This window comes from Hipposideros armiger, unplaced genomic scaffold, assembly GCF_001890085.2.
Source record: "Hipposideros armiger isolate ML-2016 unplaced genomic scaffold, ASM189008v1 scaffold_882, whole genome shotgun sequence".
Taxonomy (NCBI): domain Eukaryota; kingdom Metazoa; phylum Chordata; class Mammalia; order Chiroptera; family Hipposideridae; genus Hipposideros; species Hipposideros armiger.
Window position 1 is genome coordinate 185,676 of NW_017732232.1, and position 23,282 is coordinate 208,957.

A 23,282-nucleotide genomic window follows, 5' to 3' on the forward strand; every position below is an offset into this window, starting at 1 on the left:
AGATTGGAAAAAGAGAACTATGGGTGATTAAAAAGGAAATGTTTGATCTATAAGGATGTCTTGAAATGAACTTTGAAATTGAATGATTGGCAAGAAAGGAGACAATTGGGTTAGGCTATACAGATCAGGTAAAGGGAAGTAATGCAAGAAAGTAAAGTAAAATAAGAAATTGTAATAGTTTAATTAATATATCTATAGACATGCTAAATAATATATCAGATAAAGTTTAATAAGTAAATTAAATAAGTAACTAGCAATAGTTTAATTAATGTATCTGGCCATGAATACTATAGATGTACATGAGCCTAAGAGGTATGTTTGCTGGGGGTTTTTTTTAAGATTTTTTTTATTTTGGGGAATTGGGAGAGGGGAACAGACAGGTTGCTGTCCTTTTGTTCTTCAGTCTAGTTGTGGAGGATGGCACTTCACTGGCCCATGTTGGTATTATCATTGCACTCTTCCCAGGAGAGGAAGTCGCTCGCCGGCCATTGGATGGCAGCTCACAAAAGCTCACAAAAGCTCATGCCAGTTGCCGGCCAGCCCCACTGCAGCCCCACTGCAGTCTATGCTGTCGACGGTGACTCACAGCAGCCCAGCTCCAGGTCGAGCTGTTGTTCACTATCTTAGCTGTAGAGGGCGCAGCGTCACTGGCCCTCATGTGGGATCCGAGCTGGGGCCCTGCTGCTCAGAGCTGGTGTCCCAAGCCAACCCCTAACCATCGTGCCACTCGGCCGGTCCTGTTTGCTATTTTTAAGATATTCAAACTAAAGGTATTAAACATACGTTAATCCAAGTGGTTTACTATTGCAACTTTACAAATTCATGAGGGTTGCATTCACATCTTTGAGGGTAATCTTTTTTCATTTATAACAACTGATAATATTTATGAAATGTTAGTACTCTTTTCATATGGTTCTCCTTAACAGATAAAGATGTAAACAATAAAACAGTGAGCAAATATTGAATAATACATACAAAGTAGTCACTTCCTTACAAGGAAATAATAATTTGTAAAACCATTATTGCACAATGTGCAAACAGTTCATTAAATTTATAATTGCCTATGTCAATAGTGACTAGTGAGTATTAATCAGTTTGACACCTGTAATGAAAAAATTAGAACACGAAAATGTCTGATTATTAGCTTAGCTTTTGTTTTTCTTAAGTCACACTGGAAACTAATTGTATTTTGGATTTTTTTCTTGGTTTATTTCCCCATATTAATAGCATTTATAAAGAGCCATACTAGTTTGTCTGTGAGTGGGTGTGGGCATATTTTACAAGTGTTTTCAAAATTGTTCTTTGAAGTTTTTGATCAAGACATTACAACTAATCATTTTTTATCTTACATGATTGAGCCATGCTTTCAAATCTTTCTCATTTTAAAAATCTCTTTAAACTTATAATGCTCCTATGACATTCTTAATAAATTATTTATCTATTTGCATTAAAATGTGAAACAGTCACTGAAGATAAATTGTTTTTCCCTACATTTATAAGCATGGTTTTCTTTCTTAATACTAATTCTTTCAGCCCTATATGTACTCTGCTACTTTTAAAAGCATATCAAAAATTGATTCATATATATTCATCAAACAACTGTACCTCTGGGGAGTTGACTAAGAGAGATGGTTTCATGTGTTGGTTCCTTGTACTTTCAAGATTAATCATGATTTAGGGGAGTTTATGCATTCTACAGCTAACTTCATAATTAAAATAATTAGCTTGGTTACAGGCTTGATTTTATTAGTGCTAGTTTGTTCTTATTGTTGTAAGCTAAGAAATGACACATTTAAGATGCATCAGACTTTGGGAAATCTGTGAACATTGTACTGAAACATTTGGTTATGTCTAACACTTGTGACTTGACTTTTTTCCTTCTTTGGGTTGTTTCTTGTCTTTCTTTTTTTCTTTTTCATATGTTGAACAGAAACCTAAAGAAGTACAATACCAAATATGAATGTATGGAAATGTAGGAGCTCAGCTACTCAGCAAGACAGATTAAGTGCATCACAATTAGTCAGAAAAAAATATTTTCATTTGTTAGTATCATCCTATTTCAAAGTTCTTAAACAGATAAGGCTGGCAGGTTAACTAAATATAATGGCAAATTTATATGTGCTTATCTATTAAAAAGAATTTGCTGTTGCCTGCAATGATTTACTTTAGAAAAAGGTCCACAAACACTTCTACTTACTTTGTTCAGTAAGTGACCAGTAGAGCATGTTTTTGGTCACACAGCCTCTTAGTGGCGGAATCAAGCTTCAATGTCAGGCCTGTCTGACAGTAGAGCTAGAGCTCTTAGTATGAAACCAACTTATTGGAAGACTACATTTTAATACCAAAATGTATACTATTAAATGCATTTATGGCACACACAGTTTTTTGTTATTTGCTCTAAAATAATAAAATACATATATTATCCATCCGATATTAGGGAATGAGTAATGATGGGCCACATGTTAAATGGCCATCTGCGGTGTAAATTAAACTAAAGTATGTTTTTCTTCAAGCATTTTGAGACAATTATGCCTTTTCATTTGGTTGTTTTGGGGATTTTTCTTTTGCTACTAGAATATCTTTCTCATAACAGCAAGGATCCCAAGCTCAGAAGTGCTCCCAAGCTACCTGTTCTTTCAGAGCACTAAGGCACATGGCCTTATGGAAATAATACTTTCAGACAAAAACACGTGTGGTCTCTCTGCTTTTGGTAGGCATAATGAAACACTTAGCCTTTCTTAAATTTTGGTGTTTTTTTTTAGTAAACCATGTAATAATAATTGAATTGATTCAGTGATATTCGTCTGGGTCAAAATTTGCAAAAAAATGGTTCCTAATATATGTGTCATTAGTTGAGAACCTAATTTGCTTCTCAACTTGTGACGCATTCCAACCATAAAATTTGTCTCACAATACTTGCTGATGGAGTCAGTAATGTCACCTAGATTAAATTTTAGTTGCCACAGCACGTATGCTTGTTGTTGACAAGAAAACTACATAGAAGAAAGAGTGGCACCTGGTGATAGGTTAGCTATATTTAACATTTCACCAGTGAAAACAATGTTTAGTAAATTAATTCTCCGGGCCCCTGCAGCTGCTACTTCAAGTGATGGGTGATGTTGAAAGGGACGTTCTAGTTGGAAATTCAGTTGAAAAGTTTCTGTGTAGAATCTATTTCTGTCAGTTTAACAGTCAGTCTAAACCAACATTCAGTTAAAGCCAACGTCGCCTAAAAAAAAAAAAAAAGTGATCTTTATGACTACGTTTTTTAGTCTCACTGAAAGTGAAACATGTTTTTGGATTCTTTCAGTTATCTTTACCATTAAAACAGTTGCTGAATTTAGGTGTGTTCTTATCTCGTGGAGTTTAAAAAGTTACATTATGCTCACAAAACAACCATTCAAGACATATCAGGAATCTTTTGTTGTTGTTGTTTAAAGTCACACAGAAAACAACACCCCCGCCTCCTTTAAATATCTGGCCATAACTTGACTACATATTAGGAAAACTTGTTCAGCGGACCCTCGAATAATGTGATTTTGTTCAATGTAGTTCTGTTATAACATTGATGAGAAAAAAACAAACAAAAAAAACCCCAACAAAACCTATAACCTGCTGAGGCCACTGTGTGTGGAATTTGCATGTTCTCCTCATGTTTGCATGGGTGTTTTCTGAGTCCTCTAGTTTCCTCCCACAACCTAGAGTTGTGTGCGTTAGGTGAACTGGCATGTCTAAATTGTCCTAGTTTGAGTGAATGTGCCCTGCAATGGAAGGGCGTCCTGTCCAGGGTGGGTGCCTGCCTTGCTCCATGAGCTGCCAGGATAGGCTCTGGACACCCATGACCCTGAACCGGAATAAGTGGATTGGAAAAGAATTCTCCTACTTGTTTTTATTCATCTTTCTTAAATGTATGTGTTGCTCACATTTATTTCAAAGTTTAATATTTGAAGTGTTTTGAGTCTTTAGAAGTTTGGTGACCAGAAACATATTGTAGGAACTTAACTCTTATTTATATTAATTAGCCTGTGGCAAAATTGGTTTTGTTACATGTCCTTTTGCTTAAAGTCAGTTTCCAATAACTTATCTACGACATTAAATGAGGACTTACTGTACTAGTTCAGCTTGCATTTTAAGCATTAGTTTTTGTTGATTCATGTTTCTTTACAGCATAGAAGTTAAATTGAGTTTCTTTCTATTGCTCTCATTCTGAAGTAATTTTGTTTAACCTGCTCTTTTCATTCATATCAATTACCTTCTGAGCAAAAGCATGCCTATTCTTGGTGATAGTTAAAGTGTTGTTTCAGTTCAGTGTACATACAAGAGATTTTCATGCATCCAATGACATTGAATTATATTTATGCAACAGTTTTCTTCTTTCTAAAGTTTGAACCACAGCTAGACTTAGCAAATTCACAGAACTTTCTATAGTCCATTACATCTATAATCTAAAAACTGCCTACAGCCTGCTAGGGCGGGGAAAAAAAAAAGAAGAAGAAGAAGAAGGAGGAGGAGGAGGAGAAGGAGAAGAAGAAGGAGAAGAAAGAAATAACCTTTTCTTACAGTTTCAAAAAAAATCTTAAGCATTGAAGTCACAATATTGTCACTCATAATAATTATTTTCAGTCTTTTTTGCATCCTACATCAGGAATCTTAGCTGAAGTAATTTTTCATGCTAAGATTTAAGCCCTAAAGAGTAACTTTAAGTAACTACAAGAGTAACTAAAAGTTTGGTTCAGTGTAAGAAAAAGAGCATACTGGAGACATTGAAGGTTTCCTCCCTCCACCCCTTTTCGGTTTTAAAACAGCAAATACTATAGTAACAATCTCTGAATTTTGCCTAAAATCTTACATTTGTATATTTTGATTAATCTATGTGAATTTGTATTTTTATTCTGTCTTTAAAAGCACTTTTACTATTTTTAACTGCTGCCATTTAAAGAAAAAATAAACTATTAATACTACTGTGCCCGTAACAACATTGGAAGAACACACACAATAGTATCATCTGCACTTAATAATTATTTCTCTCTTTAAGCATTATTTTCTTCTAAGAGTAGGACAGTATAATGTCTTTCAAAACATTTCTGAACTCAGTCTGCTTTTTTATATCAATTGTCCGTGACTGAATAAATTAAAGATGTCCTATGATATTCGGGAATTTAGAAGACTTAAAGTTCGAAAATATTTTTGCAGCTGACTTTCTATAACACAGCAAAGATGCTGTTATTGGAAAGTCCCTTTTGCAATCATTTGACAAACATGTAAGTGCTAACTTTTCTTCATGAGTAAAGGGATTGTCCCTTTTGGATTTCCGAGCTAAAGAGTCTTCTTTCAATTCCGGACCTGGGACACGTTGACTGCACGCTTGCAAACATGCCACTACTTGTGCGTTCTATCTTCAAATATCTACTGCTACCCCTTCAAGTTATGTTCAAAGGAAAATGATAATGCCACTGAGTTTGGTGATTTAACCACATCCTTGCACTCTTTATTTTGGAGCCAGCTTTGTCATTTTCACAGGAAATGAAATTTTTTTTATTGAAATACAGGTGTCAGGCATTACTCAATTGTTTTCCCCAACAAATAAATGGTAGTTAATAAGCATGTACCAGAGTTTCTATGGCTTATGCTCTTGGTGCTAGTTGTTCACTTTTGTTAAAAATCATATTTGTTTGCTTAGTGTAATGAAGGACTTCTAATTTTCTGCATTTCATATGCCCTATAGCTGCTGATATCACTGGCAGTTTCTCTTCTGTACTTTGTTAAGATGGAATATTATGGTGCCTGATAGTATTTCTATTAATTTTTCTATTTCATTTTTATAGGGTATTTATACCGGTTATTTTGTACAAAATCCACTCCATATGAAACTGATATTCTAAATATTTGAGAAAAAATTCAAAACTGTACTCTTTTTCAGAGAGCTAGTGGAAATATCCATTGTAAAACCTGGCCAAATAAAGTTTTAAATAACCTGTTTTCCTAGTTAGACCACAGATTAAGCTTTGGGCCTGCTTAAAGCAAACTAAAAAGGAGAAAACAAAAGGAAAAATATGTGTTATTAATTTTTCATCCCTCCTTGCTGGTCATACTTCTGACTTACAACTGTGATTTGGAGAATTGCCCTTTTGGTGGAGTGATGGGAGGATGTCATATTTTGTGCTTAGTAATAAAATGTACAAATTGTGATAGAGCTTAAACAATAATAGCACTCGACGAAAAATATGTCTGCCGTATCTTGAATGTTATAATAATGGCATTGTTTTCAGCACTCCGAAAATACAAGCTTGCAAGAAAAACACTTCAGTAAATAATATCCAACTTTCTACCTTGAAAAGAGTTTTCTCAGATTGTCTCTAGCTGCTGTATGTTTGGTCGTTTATGGATCAAGCCATCTCAGACCTTGTAGGCCAGGCTTATAGTTTTTCTGGCGATAGAATTGCTTCAAAAATGTATTAGGCTCCTAGGCTACTTCTTTGTAGTTAGTTCCTGGTATAATAACACCACCTAAAGATTTCTTCTGAACACAGCTCTTCAGTTTTTTGACTGTCCTCTAAATATTCGGGCCTAAACCTCCTTTCCCACAATTTAATGGCAGCTACTCTTAAGTCATTTGAATTGATAAACTTAGGTGGGAAGGCAGTATCCCTCTTGCTGCTGGGATGACCCTCCTTTCTAGTTGCATTTCTTATTCATTGGGGTATTAGCAACATTTGGGAGTTCCCAGTTACTAGACTCTCACCTAGTTTGGATTATAGGTCACTGCCAGAGATATTTCCTTCCATCTCAGCTTGCAACTTGGCTATTTCATGCCTAACTTCACCGATTTTTTTTTTTTAGGGCTTTGCTAAAAAGGAGCAATCAACATAAAGCAACCTACAAAAACTTTTTAGCCAATTTTCGAAGAACAACAGGTTTATTAGATATAGAGCATGACCCTCGAAATTATTGCAGACAGCAGTTTTGTAAGGAGCTTTGGTATATCATGCCAAGGGTCAAACAGCTTGCCAACCAGCTATATTGATCTTCTCATTTGCCATCCTTTAACTTAGCATATGCATATATGTTTATGTAGCATCTCACATCTGTTATCAATGTCTTTATTAGTTATGGGCTAGGCCAAGCTTCCATAAAAAAGAGACCTTAAAATACAGTGGATGAAACAAGGTGAAAGTTTATTTCTCTCTCATAAAGTCATGCACGTGATCCACTCATATGCCATTGAAGAAAATTGTCTCACGTGACCAAGCCCTGCTGCACTTGGGTTTGAAAACTTGAAAATATTCTTTTTGACCATCCATGTACCCAATCAAAACTTATAAGATTCAAATACTAAAAGAAAGAAGGAAAGAAAGGACACTAGGAAACAATTAGCCATCTCTGCCATGCGTGAATCTAGTGCTCTATCTGTCCATCTTTGCCTCTGATGTACCCATCTTACTTCCTGGATTTTTGAGTTTGGAAGAAAGATTTCATATACATATTGTACTATCATTTTAACTCTTCTTCAATAATTATAATATACACATGATTTGGATAAATGTATATGTAAGTTTATTGTAAAGGTCAATCATTTTAATAGAGTTAACTAAGGTATAGTTCCAAACAACTTCAAGTCACTTCTATTCATCTTAACTACACAATATTAAACAAAATAGATAACTATAGAAAATTAAAGTTAGCAGAATATCTAGTTATGCAAAGTCAACTCATGGCAATTGTATTTATTTAATAAACTGATTTTTCTATATATTTTGGTAGGTGGGGGCTTTTTTATTCCACAAATAGGTGCAAATTGAGAAGCTGTGCAAATTATTTTTTTTAAATATATTCTATACCCTATGGAATCTACTTAATTGGTTTGTTACATTACCCTCCCACAATTTAAGGTTAATAATTTACCAATTTACATTTCATCACATGGTATTTTATAAAAAAACTATCACCAGTTCTTAACTATGTTGTCGTTAATGGAAAACTTTGTTTCTATTTCAAATATAGGAAGAACATTCTTCGTTTCCTAGACGCAGAGCGAGATGTCTCAGTGGTCAAGAGCAGTTTTAAGCCAGGTGACGTCATACATTATGTGCTTGACAGGCGCCGGACACTAAATATTTCTCAGAATCTGCATAGCCTCCTACCTGAAGTTTCACCAATGAAAAACCGTAGATTTAAGACCTGTGCGGTTGTTGGAAATTCTGGCATCCTGCTAGATAGTGAATGTGGAAAGGAGATCGACAGTCACAATTTTGTAATAAGGTGAGCTTTATTCTGTTCCTAAAGACTGTAATTTCATCAAAGATGTTTAACTTAGAAGTGGAAAACTGACACAAATCTAACATCAATATTAAGGATTAGTGAAAGCTCAAAAACATATTTATCTATATCTTTTTCTGTATAGCATCCAAATTTACATTTACCCATGAAGTATAAAATTAAAATTACTGTATCATTGAAGAAAAAGATTCACACCAGCATTTTTTCTTTTTTTTGCCAAATGGCAATTTTATTAGTTTTCATACTAAAATAGGAAAATTATATTCTTAATATTTCTTCTTAACATTTATTAATTGAATATTCATTCACTAACATGAATAATTATTTATATTAGTGAATGAATTAATTCACAAATTAATTATATTTATATAAAATTATATTACTTTATTCATAAATATAAACATTAATATGCAATGATATAATGGGTGTAAGTTAATTTTACTTTTTAATGATAATTATTTAGCAGATTCTAAGAATATAACACAAGGTTATATTTGATATCTTGGGCCAAATTGTCTTTTTTATATGTGGTATTTGTGTATGTTAGTATGTTTTAGCTTTTTGAGTTTTCACACATAGTTAAACATACATATTTGTTTTCGTTGATGGTCAACAGATATTTGTTGAGTCTTGTGCTTGGTGAACTTTTAAATAATTGATAAAACCAAAACAGTAGAAGTGGGATTGTGATAGCATCATTAATATTAGCAATTTTTAATTCCCAATTCATGTATCTGAACAGAATTATTGGCTTGTTTTAGTTCTTCAGAAAAATTTGCTGAATGAATCATATATGTATATTGAAATATGGAACAATGCAATATATAGATAAATAAGTATGCTGATTTGTCATGTTGAATAACCTGAAGGTTTTTTCTTTTTTAAAAGATTTTTATTAAAATATAGCTAACATACACCATTATATTAGTTTCAGGGGTACACCATAGTGATTCAACATTTATATACCTAGAGAAGTGATCACCATAAGTTCAGCAACTATCTAACACATTACTATGCTATCCCAGTATTATTATTTATTCCCCATGCTGTACATTACATTCCCATGACTTCTTTGTTTTATACCTGGAAATTTTAACCTCTTATTCCCCTTCACCTTTCCCCCCTCTTTTTTAAATTTTCAATTACAGTTGACATTCAGCATTATTTTATAATTTCAGGTGTACAGCATAGTGATTAGAAATTTATGTAATTTAAGAAGTGATCCCCTTGATGAGTCTAGTACCTACCTGGCACTATACAGTTATTACCATATTTTTTACTATGTTTCCTATGCTATACTTTACATCCCTGTGACTATTTTGTACCTATCAATTTGTACTTCTTAAGACCCTCACCTTTTCCACCTTTTACCCCAACCTCCTCCCATCTATCACCCTGATAGATCTAGTACCCATCTGACACTATACATAGTTATTACAATATTATTGCATATATTCCTTATGCTATACCCTACATCCCCATGATTACTTTGTAACAATCAGTTTGTGCTTCTTAATCCCTTCCCCTTTTTCACCCATTCCCAACCTCCCTCCCATCTGGCAACCATCAAAATGTTCTTTGTATCTATATGAGCTTGTTTCTGTTTTGTTTGTTTATTTTGTTCTTTAGATTCCAAATGTAAGTGAAATCACATTGCATCTGTCTCTCTGTCTGACATACTCCACTCAGCACAATACCCTCCAGGTCTGTCCATGCCACCACAGATGGAGAGAACCCAGTCCCTTTTATGGCCGAGCAATATTCCGTTATATACAGAAGGTGCCAAAAAATGTATACACATTTTAAGAAAGAAAAACTTTATTAAAATTGTAATAATATATACAGATAATGGAAGATGAATACAAGTCACCTTTGACTTCTGAAATTACAAGAGGTGCTCAAAGTGGTTACCATCAACGTCCAGACACTTCTGATTATAGCGAACTGCTTGAGCAATGTTAACCAAAGTGTCCACTTATATATATTTTTTCAGCATCCCCAGTGTGTGTATGGGTGTGTGTGTGTGTGTGTGTGTGTGTGTGTGTGTGTGTGTGTGTGTATCACCTACTCGTTATCCATTCATCCTTCAGTGGATACTCAGGCTGTCTCCACATCTTAGCCATTGTAAACAATGCTGTAATGAACATATGAATGCACATGTCCCTTGGAAGTAGCATTTTGGGTTTCCTCAGCTAAATACCCAGAAGTGGGATTGCTGGGTCTTTCTTTGTCACTTGTTTTAGCCTTTGTTTTAAAGTCTGTTTTGTTTGGTATAAGTATTGCTACCATAGCTTTTTTTTCCTTTTTTTTCGATTTCCATTTTCATGAAATATTTTTTTTCCCCATCCTTTTACTTTCAGTATGTGTGTATTTTTTATCTGAACTGAGTCTCTTGTAGGCAGCATACGTAAGGGGCTTGTTCTCTTATCCATTCAGCCATCCTATCTTTTGATTGGATGGAGCATTTAATCCATTTATAGTTAAGTAATTGTTCATAAATATGTAGTTATTGTCATTTTATTATTCATATTTTTTTTCTATCTATTTATTTGTTTATTTATTTATTTATTTATGTCTTAAGGAAGTACCTCTAAGATTCTTTGTAATACTGGTTTGGTTGTGATGAACTTCTTTAGCTTTTTCTTGTCTGGGAAGCACTTTATCTGTCCTTCAATTCTAAATGACAGCTTTGCTGGGTAGAGAGAGAAATCTTGTCTAGGTCCTTGCTTTTCATCACATTGACTATTTCCTGCCAATCCCTTTTGGCCTGCAACATTTCTGTTGAAAAATCAGCAGACAGCCATATGGGGGAGCTCCCTTGTAGGTAACTAACTGGTTTTCTCCTACTGTTCTTAAGATTCTCTCTTTGTCTTTAACCTTTGGCATTTTAATTATGATTTAGTTATGACCCTTAGGCTGATTGGTTGTTTGAACTGGCTGTGCCTACAGTAGAGGAGCTGTGGTGCAGAGGCTGACCCTGCAGAGCAGGGTTTGATTAGCAGGGCTCTGGTGCCTGCCCAGTCTGCCCTTTGGATGTGCCATCCTTGGAGGTGGCTGGGGTGATGCTTCAGCCCAGTCTGAAGCTGGCCACTGGGATGCCAGCCTGAGGCCTCCTGGGAGGGGACCTGCTGCAGGCCAAGTTCAGCTGCAGTCTGTGTCCTACCCAGGGCCACCTGGCATGAGCCACAAAGCAATCCAGTTATGGCCGCCACCTGTGCTGTGCTTGGAGGTACCTTGAGAGGCCAAGCCATGAACTAAGGCTGGCTGTTGTGAGTGCCGGACTTAGGGCTGCTCAGCCAGAGGTATAGGACATGCTAAAGCCAGATGCTGCTTGTTTAGGTTTTGGAAACCTTTGAGAGATTTTAGAAAATTCTGCAGCATTAGTCAATGCAGGCCATATAGGGAAAAGCCACTGGAAGCAGCTTGTGTGTTCCTGAAAGTTGGGTGGGGCGTGGGCTCAGGGAATCACTAGGGTGAGGCAGAGGAAAGGTGATAGTCAGTGTGATGAAGACTCAGATATGATGTCTGTGTGCATCTGCAGGCAGGGACGGGGAGGACTCTACGAAGAAACAGTGGCTTCCACCAGCTCCTCCATCTGGGAGAAACTTGCCTTCCAGGCCTCACCCTGAGGTTGGACAATTCAGTTCCTCCCAGTATGCCCCTGGTACTTTTCGAGCTGCTGACCCAGCATTGGCACTCAGAGTCAGTGATTCCATGGCTGAGTAAGTCTGTGCACCATCCCTTTAAAAGGAGCACCTGAGACACTGGCTGCCTTCAGTCTCACTCAGCCACAACTTCTGCTGGTGTTCACAGCAAGAAGTTATAGGGACTTCTCTCCCCAGCACTGAAACCCTGGGCTAGGGAGGGACTAGGACCCCTTGCTCCTCAGGTGGGACCACTGCAGCCGAGATATCCCTCCTGATTTTTAATGTTCACACACAGGTGTGGGACCAGCCAGTTTTATGTCTCTGCCCCTCCTACCAGTCTTGAGGTGGCTTCTTCTGTATGCCTATAGTTGTAAGGCTTTGGTTCAGCTAGACTTCAGGTAATTCTCAATGATGGTTGTTCTGTGGTTTAGTTGTAATTGATATGATCCTGAGAGGGGGTGAGCATAGCGTTTATCTACTCCACCATTTTGACTGGAAATTCCAATAACCTGAAGTTTTTAACATACTGGAATAGAGGCTGTGAAAGGATAGATCCTGAAAAACTCTTTTTGCTATGTAGTCTTAAAAATAAATGTAATTAAAAAGTATTAATTATAAAAAAGCAATAATTTTTAATGAAGCAATAATAGCCCAAAGAAATCATAATAGAACACTATCAGGTGATTATAATTCACAACAATGAATATGACTACAAACATTTTGCCTTATTATCTTACCTTTTCTCAGTGGGATGCAGGTTCAGAGATTCACTTGACTTCAGTTGAGTCTTTAAAATCCTGAGCTCTTACATTGATTGGACTGAGAGAAAACCCCTGTCAACATGTAGGTATACAAACAAAATTGTATCCAAAGAGGAGATAAAAATGTTTGATAAGGGAATAAATGACAGTGAAGTAGAAGCAATGACCAAACATTGAAGTCGGTGTGACGTATGGTTTTGAAGATAAAGTAAAACATCTAGAATTTCCAGAGTCTAAAATCAAAGGGCAGGTAAAATAAAGAAGTAAAGATTTTAGAGTATAATAGAAGTTGTTGTAATGGAAAGAAAAGAATTTTAAAAGCTGATTAACACTCAAGGAATACAGGATTCAAATGTGACTGATTCCATGTCCCTACATCCCTCTAAGCTTCAGCATTGGGATATTTATAACCCATTAGATGCAGCCCCATCTCAGACTCTGCAATTATGGCCACTTTCTTCTATTCGCTCATTTTATTATTTATTTATTTATTTATTTAAAGAAAGAAAGAATGAATGTAGGATTTGAGAAAAATTTGGTTTATGTTCCTGTATTATTGTCTTAGAATTTACACAACACTAAATACCAAAATTAATATATAAGAGGAGTCATGTATAAGTAAAGGTCATTTAAACCCTTATAATTAAAGAGAAAATACAGAAATATGAAGAGTAGTTAGTGAAATGTGCTAGATACTGGGGATCGGAAAGCTGGGTTCCTGACAATTGCTGGAAACATAATATTGGACAAATGTCTTAAGGTTCTAAACATCATTATTTCTACTGTCCGGTGAAATTAATAATAATGATAGGTCTATTATTTCAATCTATTTTTTTTCTAAGTATCAGATTGAAAATATAGTAAAGAAATGCATAAACTGTAAAGCTTAACTAATGATGAACGATACTAAAGTACATCTTGTTTGAGTTAAATGTCGTAAATTAAATTTGTCACTGCATTTCCTGATAGCAATGGCCATTGGCTAGAAATGCAAATTCTCATTTTCTGATATAAAAAAAAGAGAAACTTTCCCTAGATTTATCAAATGTGTATATAGTTGACACTGAATAGCGTATTAGAGAATATGAAATGCAGACACAGGAACACTGCTCAAATACTGGGGTTGCCAAAAAAATGTATACAAGTGGACAGTGGTCAGCATTGCTTAAGCAGTAGTTTGCCGTAATCAGAAGTGCCTGGATGCTGATGGTAACCACTTTGAGCACCTCTTGTAATTGCAGAAGTCAAATGTGACTTTTATTCATCTTTTGTTATCGGTATATAGTACTAAAATTTTAATAGTTTTTTTCCTTTCTTAAAATGTGTATACATTTTTTGGCACCCTCTGTAGATAGAGGTGTCTATAAAATCTGAGTACATAAAATTAGAAATAATTGTAGTGCAGATATATATTTATTCAGGAAGCTACAGTAATAAGATAAAATATGTTTTACTTTATGATGATGTAGCTTCCTAAGAAAAGGGATGATATATTTCACAAAATAAAAAGATGAAGGGAAGAATTGACTTGTCTTGACTGATACAATGCGTTTTTTAACTCAGTCAATTTTTCATTCTCCACTGGTGGATAATTTATGGCAAACTTTAAATCACCCTCTTGACCTTCAATGAATGCTAACTCTTTTATAGCAAAATAGGCTTTTTTCTGGGAGATAAAATATATGCTTGCTTTTCTATGTGTTCACAAACTGGCTTAATTCTTTCCCAGCTACTCTCATGGAGAATATGTTTGTCCTTAATTCAAATGTTTTAACTACAAACAACTAAGTTTCTGGTAGGAATCCAGTTCCAGGTTATTACAAAGATTTTTTACAAATCTTATTGATTAAAATAATTACTTTATATTTTAGGTATTTGATACATATATTTTCTAACTTATTTTTACTTAATATTGTATTCATATTTTTGATCAGTGAAAGTTTATACTTTTTAAAGCTAGTTATCTTTGTTGTGTCTATTGACTTTAATCATAAAATGTATATTCTGGGTAGAAATCATAATTTCTATTTTATTCTAATATTTATGATTTTAAAATTTTAACTTAAAAGTAAGTATGAAATGTTTAGTTATGGATTGTGTTGTGAAATAGAGCTCTAACTATTTTTTTTAATCATGTCTCACTTTGGATAAAAATATTTTATTTGCAAGAGATAATTTTTGTAAATGGAAATGACAATAACTGATAAACTATTTAAATTTTAAAACTATTTTTAAAATGCTCATTCCATTTTCTAAAAATAATGTATCATAAACAGATAAATTATTCATCTATCAATCTAGCAATAATTTTTTTGCAAATTCTTAATATTCAGTGCAAAGATGCAATGATATTGCCATTCCTGTAAAATGCTTTCAAACATGTAATTCTTAAAACTTTCCCAAAAATCAGGTTGATAATATCTACAAAGGCTTAAAAATAGGGTATTTCTTTAGTCACTATTTCCAGTTCTAGGAATCTGTCCAAATGTGAACAATTATTTAAGAAGAAAGGCATTTTACAAACATACAATGACAGAAAGAGACTAGACTCTATGTGGTGAGCACACAATGCAGTTTACAGATAGTGTATGATAGAATTGTATACTTGAAACTTATATAATGAATAAACCAATGTCACCCCAATAAATGTAATTCAATAAAAAAGAAAAGCATTTCATAATACACAACAAGAAAGAACAAGTACATTCTACACCTGGATGATTAGTCGTTCAACAAATGGAAAAGAGGAATCTAAGGCAAAGGGACAAGGAAGCACAAAGACAAATGTTTTCCATGGTCTCAGGGTAAGACAGGATTTGGCCCCACTCTACCATTATGTTCATAACGAGCAACAATGTGGAAGGGGAAATGACAAAGTATGTTGAGCTTAAATGATGAAGGATCATTACATTATATTAAGACTTTGCATAGTATCCTGTAGTCCATGAAAGGCCCTCAGAGTTTATTGGTTTGCTAGGTTTACTTGTTTGTTCTTGTTGAAGTTTTATTGCTGTTGCTAAAGCAGGAGAGAAACATACTTAAAGGTATGGAAGCATGAGTGTATTTGCAGATGGAAGGACCATAATAGTAAATAAGTCAAAGATAAGAAAGAGAAAGAGCACTCAATAAGGAAGATACTAGAGGAAGGAAAATAGGATGAATTCCAAGGCACAGGACAGAGTAAACCAGAGTACGCCAGACAAACCAAGCTTAAACGGTATGATTCACATTAATGTAAGATGTTGTAGAGATCACCCTTCCCTGACATCAAAGGAACATTAGCAAATGGGCAGTTAATCAGTGCTTCCATAGATTTCAAAATATGGCTCCAGTTTTGGGCTTAAAGTATTTGTTATTTTTCAGCTACTGCACTCATATGTAAATGCACATAGACCCAAAATATATACTCCAAACACAAACACAAACTTTTCAGTATTTATTTGTTTTAAGTAATACATAATATAGCTTTAATTTTTCTTATGCTATTCCTTCACTCCTTCACTCTTGTATTCGCCTATTTAACAGAGTGGAGATATAGAAATGGAGAACAAGTCTCTACATTGAGATGAACACAATCTAGTAAAGGAGATAAAGTAATGAACTAATAATGTGCAGATTGCTTTATTAGAGGTACACAGAGAAGTAGGCACTAGTAATGAGGCAGAGAGGAGACATAAGTGAATGACCAAGGATGATTTCCTGAGAGAAGCAGCACTTGAGTTGAGTCATGAAGACTGAGGAGGTAAGTATAAAAAGGAGACAAAAGACAGTGAGACCTAGTCCAAACTGGATCTCTGATGCCCAAAGGGACCTGGGAATGAGAACGAGTGGCTTTCCCAGTCCATAAGTAGTTTTGGCATGCTGGAATAGGGTTCTGTAGGTTCATGGAGCAGGCGAGGCTGAAGAGGGAGGCTGAGAGTTGGTAACACAGGGTCCATTATGCCTTGTTAAGGAGGGTGGGTTTAAGGTTGCAGGTAGTGTGCGGAGCCACTCAGTAGAGGAATGGCATGATCAAATTTAAATTTCAGGAAGATTTCTAGGTGATAGTTAAATTAGAGGCAGACAAAGATGGTAATACTGAAAGGAGTCTAAAGGTGGGCAGAATGAATGGCAAAGTGAGACAGTGACAGTGGTGATAGATACAGAAGGAAAGTTATGAAAATCAAGGAACAATATACATTGCATAATACATGGAAAGTGCAAATGATAATGAATATAAATGTGCTACAATTTAAAATGTAACATTTTTTGGATGACAGAAAGTGAATATTGAAGAATTCGAATTGTTTTCCATTGGTTCCTCTCAGATAGTTAGGCTTAAGTTAACAAACTAACTGCATTTTTCCATAGAACACAGAGTTTTGAGTGACTTCCATGAGTGTACACAGTAAATTGGTGAAGAAGCAACAACACAGCTTTTTGTCCTCTTACTCAAAGCCCAATACTTTATTTTCAAATTAAGATTGGAAAAACTTATGTTTTTCAGTTAGGAATAACAGTCAACGCTGCACTAGATTGATAGATTTTTAGTTGCATGTGTACTCTGAAATATGAAGAGCAATGAGAGAATGTCTTAATTAGGGTACATTTCAAATTTTGATGATGTAGCATGAAAGACAGAAGAAGGAATGCCATTTTAATGTCTGATATTTCTACAAGGTACCAGCCATTCTTCAAAGTCTAGGCTAACAAAACTAATTGAACAACAGGTAAAATCTCTCTCTCTCTCTCTCTCTCACACACACACACACACACACACACACACACACACACACACACACACACCGTGGTAACTACATAAGATGATAAATGTGTTAACTAACCTTGTTCGGCAATCATTTCACTATATATTATATATATATAAAATCATCATGTTGTACAGCTTAAATTCACACAATATTATATGTTAATTTTATCTCAATAATGATGGAAAACAACAATTAAAAATCAAAGAAATACAAAATAATTTTTTTTTAAAGCAAGCTGACTTTATAATATGGAGCCGTTTCTCCAGTTGTTGTCTATGGACCATCTGTGAGAATTTCTTTCTTTTATCAAGTACTTACTGTGTCCCAAAACTATGTTAAAATATTCTAAAAACAGATAAGTATGCAGAAGACAACTTTCCTCTCAAGAGAGCTAACACCTTAATCAAATGAGATCAATCTTTAAGTCAGATAGATCTGATTTCAAGTTCCAGCCTTTCCATTTTATATATATATATATATATATATATATATATATATATATATATATATATATATATATATATTCTTTCTTAAGTGATTTATTTGCTTCCCTAAGTCCCAGTTGCTTCACATTTAATATAAAGAAAATAAGCCCTATCTTCTATTTCTGTTGGTATAGAAATAAAATGAGATAATATGTATGAAAGAGTGTAGTACAAACCCAAGTACAAAGTAGTTATTCAAGAAATGTAAATCGTTCTTTCTTCTTATGGCATAGGATTAATATTCATGGTGAGAAAATTGTATGTGTGAGCTGGGTACACAGAAAATGTGAATATTTTAATGGCCACTGTTGATAAGTAGTACATATTCTCCCATGAAGTATAATTGAAATAATATTTATTTGAGAGTTCAGAAACCTGGATCCCTGTGCTGGCGTTGCTGTTACATATGGCTGTGTGACTTTGAACAGATCATGTAAACCACTTTGGTTTTAATTTCCCCATGTACCAAATGAGGCTGTTGAACTTAGATGAGCTCATGAATTCCTTACTGTACATGAAACTCCATAACTCTAGTTTCTTATGATTCAATAGATACCTTTGGAATAGGTGCTGTCAACTTGCATTGTTGTTTGATTCTTTTTCCCCTTCAGCTGGCCATGTTTTATGAATAAATTTCCTCCTAACCAGTCAACTTGTAAAAATAATATGTTCCACTTAATACTGCATCCTCCATTGTGGCTATTTGTTCCCTTTTGTCCAGGGGTATTGCCTTTCCTCCTAATGTATGCAAGTGAATGTCAAGACTTAAAATCAGGAGAAAAGTATTACTTCTTAGCCAAAGAAAAACAAGAATAATTTTGGAATGATTCATACAGATTATTGTAAATGTGACAAGGTCAGGAACTTGGGAAGTCATGGTATGTACAAAACATGTAAAGAAGAACCAGTAAATACAAGTATTATCAAAAAGGAGAGACATTATTTTACATCAGCATCATTTAGTATAGTTTTGGGGAAAGAATTGTGACATTTTCCTGGGAGATAAGACCTCCCACTTCCCATATCTGCTTTACTGGCAACCACTGAAATTCTTGGAACCACAGAAAGCAATCTTTTCAGTATATTATTTGACTTATGCCATTACTGGAATTTTTTTTAGAACAATAGCAGTCAGTATGGTATCAAATGTTAACAGTGATTGTCTTTTAGAAAGAAACTTAGAAGTATAAGTAAGACAGAGGTCATTTCAGGCAAAGACATCATCATAAATAAAGGAACACAGGAAAGCACCTGGAGTAGTCTGATGCCATTCAGATCTAAAATAAGCAACGGGCATGTAAAGTTCTCGAAAGTAAGGACAGCTACAAGTTATGAAGCCCTGGACTGATATCACTGGAGATTTTTGGTTAGGATAGTAACGTGATCAAATGTACACTTTAATAAGATGATACCATCCTGGAAACAGAGCGTGATAAAGTCTCTGTCCTTGTGTTAAAGAACCAATTAGAGCAATATATTTCAACTGTTTAATAAAGATGCATAGTAAGAAACACAGCCTACATCAGGATATACTCCTACTCTACTCCTATTGCTTCCACTACTTCTATTATTACACACACATAAATCTGAAACAAATTTTTATGTGCAAGGAAACCTGTCATTTTCTATTATAATCCATTCTATTTTTTATTGTTGATCAATATCTCAAATTGAAGTTTTTTGCCATTATAAAGATTTTATTTTTTAAATATTTTTAAATTTTTTATTAAAGTTACTGAGGTGACATTGGTTAGTAAAGCTATATAGGTTTCAAGAGTACATTTCTATAATATGTCATCTATATAGCACATTTTGTGTTCACCACCCAGAGTCAGTTCTCCTTCCATCACCATATATTTGACCCCCTTTACCCTCATCTACCTTACCCCCTCCGCCCTTACCCTCTGGTATTCATTAAACTGTTGTCTGTCTCTATGAGGTTTTCTTTCTTTGTTTGCGTGTCTTGTTCCTTTGTTGCTTTCAGTTTTATATCCCACATATGAGTGAAATCATATGGTTCTCGACTTTTTCTGCCTGACTTATTTCACTTAGCATGACAATCTCAAGATTCCTCCATGTTGTCACAAATGGCAGTATTTTATCTTTTCTTATAGCAAAGTAGTATTCCATTGTGTATATGTACCACATCTTCTTTATCCAATCATTTATCACAGGACACTTTGGTTGTTTCCATGTCTTGGCCACCTTGATTATGAATACACCAATATGTCTAATTAATTAATAGCTTGAACAATAATAATTTAAGAAATTATTGCAGTGTTGGTTCAAAGAAATGTGGTGGTGCCTAAACTGATAAAATATCAATAGAAATAGGGATTTAGGAGAAATTTTCTGAGAGCAGTTTTCAAGGCTTTGTAATAAATCAGATATGGAAGATAAAATAATTATGGTGACCAAGGCCTTTCAGTCAAGTCCAAATGCGGCTTTCTACTAAAATAGAGCATGAGAATGATCCACTTAGAATAAATATGATGTGTGAAGTTGACTTGGCCCTACCTGTAATATCAGAAAATAAAACATTCATTTTTATGCACTCATGACATGATACTTTTCTGAATGCTTGATTGATACCTGAATGCCTAAATCTTCTAGGCATTATACCAACTGTCTTTCTGGGACTAAGTGTCGAATAAATCATATATGCTAAGTTAGAAATCATTTCTCAACCTTGGATTGTACTTTAAAAAAAGGAAAAAGAATAAAGCATATTTATAATATATAATGATACATGAAAATATATTTTATTTCTTTTTTATTTTCTTAAACAAAAAAATCAAAAATCAAGGCAATGGTAGTGTGATAAGTTTGGTGGTGTAATCACTAAAAGTTAGAAAATTCAGATACGTTTCCCACAACCACCATAATGACCCCCTTGTATATAGTTATATATTAACACCATGAATTGCACAGAGAAAAAATTATGGTTTCTCTGCCTTGGTTTTCTGGCATGGATGATTCAAGTATCAGCCATAATATTTCGTGAATTCTGTTTCCTTCTTTATAATGCACAGCATAATTTTTCAGAACATAAACCCATGCTGAATCAGTTCTTCCCTCTGTAAAACAGAGTAGTACCTGTTCAGCAACCAAGGATCAGTGGAGTGGTCCAGTTCCCTGATTATGACAAAAGTGCCTAAAAATAAATGCTAAGAATCTTGCTTGGTTTCCTACCCTCTTGTCATTAATATCCCATCATGGATTTTTACCAAGACATTAAACAGGGAGTTCCACAACAGCTATCAGAAATTTCTCTTCACACCCCCTTTAGAATAACTAAAATGATTTTAACTTTTTAATTACAAAGGAAGGATTTAGAGAGTATGTTTAGTATTCATTTTATATTCAATTTCAAGAAACATGACATTTATACCAATTAAATAAATATTACTCTTGCATATACATGCAAGAGTAATATTTATTTGAATTAGTATACACACACACACACACATACAAATACTGGGGGTGCCAATGAAATGTATACAGATGTACACTTTGGTCAGCATTGCTCAAGCAGTAGTTTGCCATGATCAGAAGTGTCTAGGCCTGATTGTAACCACTTTGAGCACCTCTTGTAATTGCAGAAGTCAAACGTGACTTGTATTCTTCTTTTGTTATCATTATATACTAAGTATTACAATTTTAATACAGTTTTCCTTTCTTAAAATGTGTATACCTTTTTTGGCACTCACTGTATATATCCATATTCACTTGTGAAAAACAAAACAATCACATGCAAGTTCTTAATTGTGATAAAGGGTGAAATGAATAGGTCATATTTAACTAACTTTGAATTTAGTGTATTAGTAAGTTTTTAACAACTTTCATGAAGTTTAGGAACTTGTATAAACATACTGTCAAGCCCCACATAGAAAATAGCAGTTAACTCTCCTGCCTTCTAAATTGCTTGTGCACACAATCATACACTGACAACCAGAAGCTGTGAGACTGATTTTAATTGAGAAAAATGTATTTGTAAATCATTATCCTTTTGATGTTTTACTTTTTTCCCTTTTACTCCTCCTAGTATTCCTCTTAGCCCTTCCTCTATCTTTTTTTTTCTATTTTTTCTTGAAAAATAGGTGATGATTTGTAAATAGTCACACCACTCATAATTAAGTGGGCTCCAAGGAGAAGGATGATAAATGCTAAGTCTGAGCTCAATTAAAAACATGGAATCACAGTGGAAAACTCTGACTATAACTACCTTTCCTGATTTCCCCAGCTCTCTCCTATTCATCTGCTAGTTAATCCTGGGAGTCTAAGGCGGAGGCCTATGAAGCCAATTTTTGTCCTTAGCTGAAGTCTTGGGATTACTCTGCACTTTTAGGCCTTACTTTTTTTTTTTTTTTTAGTTAAGCCATCCTGCCACCTGTTGGCAGTTCAGCAGCAACTCAGCTCGGGCCGGGACTGGAACCGCTGTTGCTCAGAGCTCAAACTCCTGAGCGAGCTCTTAACCAACTGAGCCACTCACCTGGCCCATTTAGGCCTTACTTTTAATCCCATTGCTTTATATCAGGCGAGAGAGTTTGTGTTTTATATTGCATTTAAAAACATTAAAGTTGCTAATAGCTTTCCAGTATTCTCTTACTATTTTGAGATATTTCAGTATCCACACATTATTTTAAGATCTGAGTTCCAATGCTAAGATCTGTCCTTTCAGCAATACCATTCATTCATATGTAGTTTTTCACAATGGGCAAACACTTTTTATAAGAAATACATTTCCAGAGGAGAAAGAAAAGAAAAAGAAAATGTATTTACTTCAAACTTAAACTCAATGAGTAGTCTTCACTACTTATTCTCACCTAGGACAATTTCCTTATTTTAGAGAAGAGAATGCAATCCACTAACTTTACTATGAATTCATGTGTTCTGAATTTTGATCACATACTTTTAAATGTTACTGCCTGCCTGCCTACCTTCTTTCTTTCTTCCCTGCCCCTGCCACCCTTTCCTACCTTTGTATGTGTGCATCTATCATCTACTTTTAATTGTCCTGCCTTTCTTCTATCCTCCATTGGTGGAAAATCTCAGAGTCAACCTTTCCTTTTCCTTCATATTACTTTCCATGTCTGTTTGCTTTCGTGGTTTTCCAGAGTAGCACAGCTTTTTATGTATTCCTGCCGAGGAGTGAACCTCCACATCTCGGATTGTCATCTTCCATCCACGTCCCCATCTTTGGCAAGGAGTTTTTACGGAAGAGTGAGGAAGGATAAAAACTCCACCTTAACCAACCAGACCTTCAGACCAGACTTGCAAATCAATATAATCAATGAGATGATAAAAGCCATAGCTGTATCATATTCCAGTGCAACAGAACTTGTGACCAAGTTCTCTAATTTT

At 34.7% G+C, this 23,282-nt stretch overlaps 1 protein-coding gene across 1 annotated transcript in view; it reads left to right on the top strand.

Annotated features, from left to right (window-relative positions):
* ST8SIA4 (ST8 alpha-N-acetyl-neuraminide alpha-2,8-sialyltransferase 4) overlaps positions 1-23,282 on the top strand; it is a 102,578-nt gene that overhangs the window by 10,074 nt on the left and 69,222 nt on the right. Inside the window, 1 exon segment of the mRNA XM_019630045.1 lies at positions 8,002-8,259. Within this exon segment, the coding sequence (XP_019485590.1) occupies positions 8,002-8,259 (258 nt within the window).